The sequence below is a fragment of the Thermobia domestica genome, chromosome 10 (assembly GCF_964235325.1).
Source record: "Thermobia domestica chromosome 10, izTheDome1.hap1.1, whole genome shotgun sequence".
In the NCBI taxonomy this organism is placed as follows: domain Eukaryota; kingdom Metazoa; phylum Arthropoda; class Insecta; order Zygentoma; family Lepismatidae; genus Thermobia; species Thermobia domestica.
The window spans coordinates 173,995,843-174,004,710 of NC_137463.1; the positions used below are offsets into that span (position 1 = coordinate 173,995,843).

At 35.0% G+C, this 8,868-nt stretch overlaps 1 protein-coding gene across 1 annotated transcript; it reads right to left on the reverse strand.

Annotated features, from left to right (window-relative positions):
* Nucleotides 1-2,450: 2,450 nt before the first annotated feature.
* On the reverse strand, nt 2,451-3,485 carry LOC145662847 (trypsin-like). Its single transcript, XM_081728766.1, has one exon. It carries the CDS (start codon nt 3,450-3,452, stop codon nt 2,505-2,507), a length of 948 nt encoding a protein of 315 aa, XP_081584892.1. The 5' UTR covers nt 3,453-3,485; the 3' UTR covers nt 2,451-2,504.
* Nucleotides 3,486-8,868: the final 5,383 nt, after the last annotated feature.

Genomic DNA, 8,868 nt, shown 5'->3' on the forward strand with positions numbered 1-8,868 from the left:
CTCGTTACTACAGCCATTTTATACATGAGTTCCGATCTGCATACAAACATGCTAGGAGTCAAGCTTTTCGGTGCTGCGCATGGTCGCCCGAAGAGGAAATTTTCTTAATACAAATAAAAAATACCAAACGTAATATAGCAACCAGATATTTGAGCCCTTCCTCCTAGAAAATTTTCTTCGGGAGTCATGGTGCTGCATTTCTCTAAAAATGTTCTCTTGGTATAAAATCCCCTGTCTCCAAAGATTAGGCAGAATGGGGATTTCCATTCTGCCTAAAGATAAGATCATTAAAAATTTTTTCTACAAAGTCCTGGAGGGCCTTTAGGCAGAACGAGAATGAATCTTTTTAATATTGCACCCAGTAGTTGGGAGGTGTAAAAAATTTATTTCCGGAGAGTGTCCGAAAATTTTAGGGGGGGGGGTGTTAGGGGGTGTAGATAAATCACTGGGAGTCAGGCAAGGATATAGTATGTCGCAAGAATTATTCAACATTTACAGTGAATGTTTAATGAAGTAAGCATTAATGGGAAATGGAGATTTCAAGATTGGAGGGCAGATCATTAACAACACCAGGTAGGCAGATGATCTGGTTATTATAACTGGAATCGAAAAGGAACCACAAAAGATGATTGATAAAATACGAGTAGCTGACACTGGGAAACTGTATGGAATGGAAATCAACATCGAAAAATCTAAAATTATGAGAATATCTTGTGGAAACGCGCCCTTACGGGTCAGAGTAGAACAAATAGAACTTGAAGAGGTCGATAAATTCAAGTATCTGGGAAGTACTTTGACAAGAGACGCTTACTGCACCAAAAAGATCAGGTCAAGAATTACCATAGCTAAAGAAGCATTGAAGAAATACCTGACTTAATATTGGACTAAGGAAGAAGTTGGTCAAATGCTATATATAGAGTATTGGATTGTATGGTTCGGAGACTTGGACATTGCAAAAGTTAGAGAAGAAATATTTAGAGAGCTTGTAATGTGGTGTTGGAGGAAGATGAAGAGAATAAAATGACAGAGAAAGTAACAAAGGAAGATGTTTTAAAATCGATAGGAGAGAAGAGGACACTTTTAGCCAGCATTCACCGTAAGAGGATAATTGAATTGGACATACTTTGCGAAGAAATTGTCTTCTTCATACCATCATAGAAGGGAAGATAGAAGGAAAGGGAATAGTAAGGAGAGATCGATAATTTGAAAAATAGAAAATATTGGGAATTAAAAAAAAAAGAAGCTGAAAACCATGAAACGTGGTTTTCATCTAAAATAAAATCATCACCATCATCATCATAGGTATTCTGCCTTTATTGGCAGGTCACTTGGCGCAGCTGAGAAGCTTCCATGCTCCACGGTCCTCCGCTAACTACTTCGTCTTCGCGTACGATCTTTCTGTTTTTATATCATCCATTAATTGTAATCTCCTTCGCCCCCTCCCTCTCTTTCCCGCCACCATACCCTCTAGGACGTCCTCATGATACAATCTCTTCTTAGGCAATGCCCCAACCAGTTTCTCTTCCTCTTCCTAATAATATCTAAAAGTGTTTCTAAAATAAAAAACACCTCATTAATAATAATAATAATAATAATAATAATAATAATAATAATAATAATAATAATAATAATAATAATAATAATAATAATAATAATACATACATACATACATACATACATACATATATACACTGAAGCCATTCTAAAGTGAATTTGCACGAAGTCTACAAACCGAAAATGATTGTTTAAGGTACGAGAGAGTCGATTTACTGAAACAGAAGTATATATCCACTAAATTTATGTATAAATCTGTACAATAAATCTGTACATCGATTTGTGTTCTAGTCTGCGGTAATCGGCACTGTAGTGATAATCACGTCTTACATTATTTCCGTTGTTCCGATCCGTGTATATAGCAAATATCGTTACGGAAGTTGAATTGAGTATAGCCCGCTCCCCCCAGTGATTTTTAACGAATCATAGTGATTCTAACGATTCATATTAGTTCATAAGAAATCGGAATCGCATGTTATAAAAATTTAAGATGTAAATCTTGTGGTAAGTAAGCTTTAGTATAAGTGGTAGTAGGGCAAGAGTTTCCTATAGGCATTTCATTCAATTGAATCGTTCGATGAACCAGTTCTTTATGAATCGGTTCATTGAGCGATTCACTTGAATGAAATACCTATAGGAAACTCTTACCAGTAGTAGTAGTAGTAGTAGCAGTAGTAACAGTAGTAGTGGTAGTAGCAATAGTAGTAGTAGTACTAGAAGTAGAGACGGGTTAGAAGGCCCACAAGGGTTGGTTGTGTTATGTTCTCGATATAAGTAGTAGTAGCGACTCATCCAGTTCCGCTGACAAAAAACTGGGGGGAGCGGGCTATACACAAGCCCGGAAGTTCAATGAACTAATATTACCTAGATTGTTCGAATTATTTGATATGTTAGGAAACAGTAGAAAAATGCTTTTATTTCGTTTTGATACGGAAATACATAAAAAGAAATTAAAATAAATACATAATGTAGATTGTTATGACGTAAACTAATAGAGATGGTTTACAAGATGATGCTGTTAATCTATAATCTTTTACGCACAGCTTCAATCTATCCTTCCCCATCGTTTCGTTCATCCAGTTATAATAATAACCAATGTTCATATATATACCGGGCTTCAATGGACGTGCACAACCTATACCGGCAGAAATAATTCCCGTCACTACACCAGCACAAACAAGAGGACCACCAGAATCGCCCTGGCAGGTATCTTTTCCTCCCTCAGGATAGCCAGCGCATATTGTACCGTCTTTAAACAAAACTACCTCGTCGTCTCCTTCATTTAGTTTCAGTTCGCATTCATCGACATCAACTAAAGGAACACTTACTTCTTGCAGGTGTTTGGAAAACTTTCCATCCTGTTCAGTATACCCCCATCCGATTGCTTTACAATGTTTATTTTGATCATACGATTTCAAGAACTCTTTGCAAGCAAGGGTAGCTATAGATGTATTGGGGTTCAAAAGAGTTTTAGCCAATTTCAATAGAGCGATATCATTGATGTTCGTTGCTAGATGATAATTTGGGTGAATAAACGATTTCTCTATTCTGCTTTTTAGAACTGAATCTTGTTTTCGAGGTTTGTTTAATGTGGCTGTTCCTGCATGAATAAGTATAATTTCATCACTGCGCCTTCGTCCTCCGTCTTCCTTAAAAAGACAATGAGCAGCGCTTAATACCCATCGTGGGTGAATAATAGAACCCGCACAATGGCAAGGATCATATTTACTTTCCATTATCCATACATGTACAACAAACTTATAATTTTCAAAGTTTGCATTATCTCCTCCTACTATTCTGCTCTCATCAGGGAAATTGGCTGCACCATACGTAATTTTAGTTTCTGAGAGTGATACCAGCAAATGTAAGCAATAAACCTCTAACAATAGTATTTTCATTATAGCCAATTTTTCGACATTTTTCAGTTTTCTTCTTCTGACTTAATCCCAATTAAAGTTTCATACCTTAGCTGCAAACCTAAGTTCCTTTCACCTATATCACTAAGTTTTATTATGAATATTTGTTTTGTTGTATAGTAATTTAAATTTGAAAATCAAGTCCACGGGCGTACAGCATGGGAATTCACGAAATATTTTAGAACTTCTTTCAAAAGGGGATTATTACCGTATTTTACTGCAAAAAAAAATCATGCTATTTACTTCTTTTTGGCTTTAATATTAACTTATTACTAAACATTACAATTTCCAACTTCTTGTAATCATGTATGTTCTTTTTATTCGTTATTTTTGAATCATGTACAATTTTTAATCTGAAATAGTTGTCCTAATGTACTGTAGTTATAATGGCGCATGATGTAGTTGAAATTAGAAAATATAACTTTGTGTTTTATAGATATACGTCGACATGTTGACGATACTTGAACGTTAAAAAATTATTGACTTTCCAATGCAGACATTGAATTCAATTTATCTTTTGAAGAAGCAATAAGCATCGCCGCTGTAATTGGAATCAATATTCAGAAACCAAGAATTTCTTCTTGCCAGTGTCAGAGCTTAAATATTAATGGACCTGATCCAGTAGAATATTGTAAACGATCATTTTTCATACAATTGTTATATTACAATTTCCAAATTGAAAGAGCAGTTTGTAAGTCACAACACACGTTCGTAAAATATTTTTTTCCGAACCGTTTAGGTAAGTAAATATTCCTCCACCACTGAAATCCGGAAGTGGACATTGTTCTACTAAGATATTGCACCTTAGCTCATTGTTACACTCTGAATTTGAGTTGTGTTAAGTGAAATGGAACCATACTACACAAACTGTAAGACTTAAAACAGTACTGACTCATTATTTCAGTGCAATCAAATAGTTTATCCAAATGTATGGCAATATTGCAAATACTGTTCTCTTTACATGTTTTGACTGCTTCAGCTGAAACTTCATTACTGAAGAGATTGAAAAAAAGCTACTTACGAATACAATGAGTCAATATAGATTTATTAGCCTAACTCTTCTGAATATTGATCGGGAAATTCATGTAAATTCTGAAAGAGCGTAATAAGAAGTTTGCCGAAACTTTTTGCCATTATTTATTCCTCTTGTAAATTAAGGCGAGACCAATATTACACAAATCATATAACTTTTGCTCGCTTTTGTTTAAAAATGTAAAGAAAAAGAACTTCCTAATAAGGTTTAGATGTTTCATTTTGTAATTGAAAAGTATGTAAAATATATTACAAAATAAGCAGATTATTTTTAGTATTTGGAAAATCTGTATAAAATATTTCATTCAATTTTGCCACACACTGTACATATCCAGCAATATATTACACCGACCTGTGAAATAAAACTTTTTTCTCAGTTCTTTTTTTTTTAATTTAGATTTGAGCCTGGAAATGTTTCTTCCACTTTTGTAGATCTTCAGCTTCCTCTTTTATCTCCAATATTTTCTCCTATCTTTCAAATCATAGATCAGCTGTATTCTTCTTCTTCCTATTCCTCGCTTCCCTTCCATCTTTCCTTCTATGGCGATGAGATGAAAACAATTTTATCTCAAGATGTGTCCAATCCAATTGGCCTTTCTACAAAGAATGGTGTCTAGAAGTGTCCTCTTCTCTCCTATCCGTTTAAAAACATCTTCGTTTGTTGCTCTCTCTGTCCATTTTATCTTCTCCATATTCCTCCAACACCACATTTCGAAGCTCTCCAAATATTTCTTCCCTAACTTCCGTAATGTCCAAGTCTCTGAACCATACAGTCCAATGCTCCATATATAGCACTTGAGAACTTCTTCTTAAGTCCAATATTGAGCCGGCTGGTTAAGAGTGATCTTTTCTTGTTGAATGCTTCTGTAGCTATGGCAATTCTTGACCTGATCTCTTTGGTACAGTAAGCGTCTCTCGTCAAAATACTTCCCAGATACTTGAAATTATGGACATCTTTAAGTTCTCTTTGTTCTACTCTGATCCGTAAGGGCGTGTTTCCACGGGATATTCTCATGACTTTGGACTTTTCGATGTTAATTTCCATTCCATACAGTTATCCAGTTTCAACTGTTTTGTTAATCATCTCCTGTAGTCCTCCTTCGGTTTTAGCTATTATAACCGTATCATTTGCATACCTGATCCTGTTAATGACCTGTCCTCCAAGCTTGAAGTCTCCAGTTCCCATTAGTGCCTCTTTCATTAAACATTCGCTGTAAACGTTGAATAACTGGGGCGACAAACTACATCCTTGTCTGGCTCCTCTTCCAATCTCCACACTATTGATTTCTCCTTCATTCAAGCGCATCTTCACTCGTTGTCCTATGTACAGGTTTTGAATGAGTCGTCGATCTCCCCAGTTGACTCCAATTTCTTTAAGTATTTTCAGAAGTTTCGTCCAATTGACTCGGTCGGAAGCTTTCTGGTATAATTCTCACCAATCCAATAGCATTTCTGGTGCCTTTTCCTTTCCGGAATCCAAATTGATCTTCTTCTAACCTCTCATCTATCTTGCTTTCCAGCCGCCTGTTCAGTATGCGTGCAATGATCTGTCCAGTGTAGGGAATCAGGCTAATGATTCTGTGATGGTTGCACTTCTTTGCTTGATTTTTCTTGGGCAAGGCAATCATTGTAACATCAAGAAAATCCTTTGGCCATTCTCCACTCAGGTAGATCTTGTTAATAAGTTAGATCAGTACTTTCATTGCATTGTCTCCTAATTCCTTAAGCAAATCTACTGGTATGTCGTCGTCTCCAGTGGCCTTTCTCCTTCGCATGTCTTTGATTGCTTGTACTACTTCACTTTTCAATATACTGGGTTCTTTTTCATCATCATCTACCTCTTCCTCTGCTTCGATCCCAATATCTTTAGGACGGTTGTTCTGATCATACAGATCTTTTATGTATTCCTTCCGAATTCTAAGTATTCTTTGATGATCAGTGGTTACATTACCTTGTTGATCTTCGATACCGAACGTTCGTATACTTTTGTTAGTTCACCCTCCTAATTCTTGTGCTTTCTGGTACTCCCATGCGCAAAAAATATTGCGCGTATACTGTAACTCACGATTTTTCGCAATTATTCCATTTTCCTTATGTTTATGGGTAAAATTCAGTTATTAGTATGTGGAGATAATAGAAAGCAATCCATCTAAGGAGATATTTCCAAAAAATATAATAAAATAATAAAAATATAAGCAAAAAACAAAATTATGTTCGATTTTGTGTATACTGGCAATAATGTTTTCGAGGGATTTTTTGCAGTAGCACAGCACGATTGCAGAGGGAATAACTTTAGTTGAATCAAGCAACTGGAAAGTGGACTAATATATTGCATTTATTGGCTTAAATCTAGGGTGTAAATTGTCTACCAAATATAAATTAGCTTCTGTAACCAAGATGTTATACGGAAGTATAGAAACAAAGAGAAAAACTGTTGTCTTAAGTTTGGAAGTGACATGCTCTATAGCCATGAGCATTTATTTGTTAAGAAAAAGACAGGCAACAAAAGGTAGTCTGTGTGGTCAAGTGGATAGAGTGGCGGACTAGTAATTCTTATATTGTTTTGACACCAGATCGAATCCCATGCGATCCCATCCAATTTTTTCTTTAAAAAACATTGTAGAAAGTGTATAATTTTTATGTTAATAAGAACCGAAACAATATAATAATGAAATAACTTTTTGTTTTTTCTGATGACGTATTTATTTAGAATTAGTGTATGCTGTTGTATAGCTTCTTTTATCATCCTCTTTTCTTGAAAAAAAATTGTCTCCAATAAAGTATGAAAAATATATATAGACAGAAACAGACATCTTAGTATCAAACGTGATTAATCGTGATGAATTAAACAAGTTTCCCGTTGTTAAAAAAGAAAACTATAGAAAATTATTGAATTTGGTCTTTAGGTTTTTAGCATGCTATATATATTCTTTATAAGACTATACTTTATAAGGGAAGATGTGCGATCATACCCACAAATTTAGCTAGTGAGTGAAAGATGTTTTCGGCACAAATATTTTACAGGTTTAGGTGCATGAAACACCAATACGCCATAGTCTCGACCTTCGTTTATTCCACATTATTATCCGACATATCATAGCAGGTAAAAAGCAGCATCAATTGGCAAGAAGAACTGCAAGTTGTGGTCTGTTTTCGATGCTCCGGACTCGATCGCCTAGCACGCCCGTCTATACCATGACTCATACGTCTATCATTCAGTGCAGGCACGTATCCAGCTTTTCTTTTCGGAGGGGGCCCAACACGAATTCTCGTAAGCATGTAATTCTAATGTTTCAAAAATATCAATAATAATAATAATAATAATAATAATAATAATAATAATAATAATAATAATAATAATAATAATAATAATAATAATAATAATAATAATAATGCAACAGTTCTGTATTTCTCTTAAACGTTTCTTACTTTTCATTTATGAACCGGTCAAACTGCATTGTAACACAAACGAAATCAAAAAATATTTTCTAGAGACATGTAAGGAAAACTGTCTGCTACGTATATCACATAAAAAAATAGCAAATGGCTATGAGTGTATCGTTCTAATACAGTAATGTTATAAACAAAACGGAAACGAAATTATAATCCCATTTAAAAGTGTGCTTTAATTCCATCTGGTTTCAATGGCATTACGGTATATTCTTACAAGTAACACTCCGATTTTGATAAAATTTGGCAGGTAGATACTACACATAAAATAAACGAATACATGTTTCTTTTTTTCTGCGGAAAAACGATTTTAGGAGGCAAAAGCCCCCACCCAAAATTTTGAAAATTGACGCCCGAAAGGCAAAAACAAGTGGACCAAAGTGAACGAAATTGTGCACAGATATGGCAGACGTAAAATGAAGGAATACGTGTTTTGTATTTTCCTGGAAAAAACGGTTAGGTGGGGCACAGACACCTCCAAACCTTTGATCACGAAATATCAAAAGTGCTAGTAACAATATGTCAGATGTGTTTAAAGGACGAAGAATTCCAACGACACTTTTTGTATATACGATACGCAAAAACTAAACGAATACCTGTTTTTTTTTATTTTCTGGCGAAAAAATGGCTTTTGGGGGCAAAAGCCCCCATCCAAAATTTTGAATGTTGATGCCCGAAAGGCAAGAAAAAGTGAATCTAAATGAAAGAAATTGTGCCCAAATATTGTAGACGTAAAATGAGGGAATACGGGTTTTGTATTTTCCTGGAAAAAAGAAAAGAAAAACGTTTGGGTGGGACACAGACCCCTCCAAAACTTTGATCGTGAAATATCAAAAGTGCTAATAACAGTATGTCAGAAGTGCCCAAATTTACATGAAGAATTGGAACGACACATTGTGTAGGGACAATACACAAA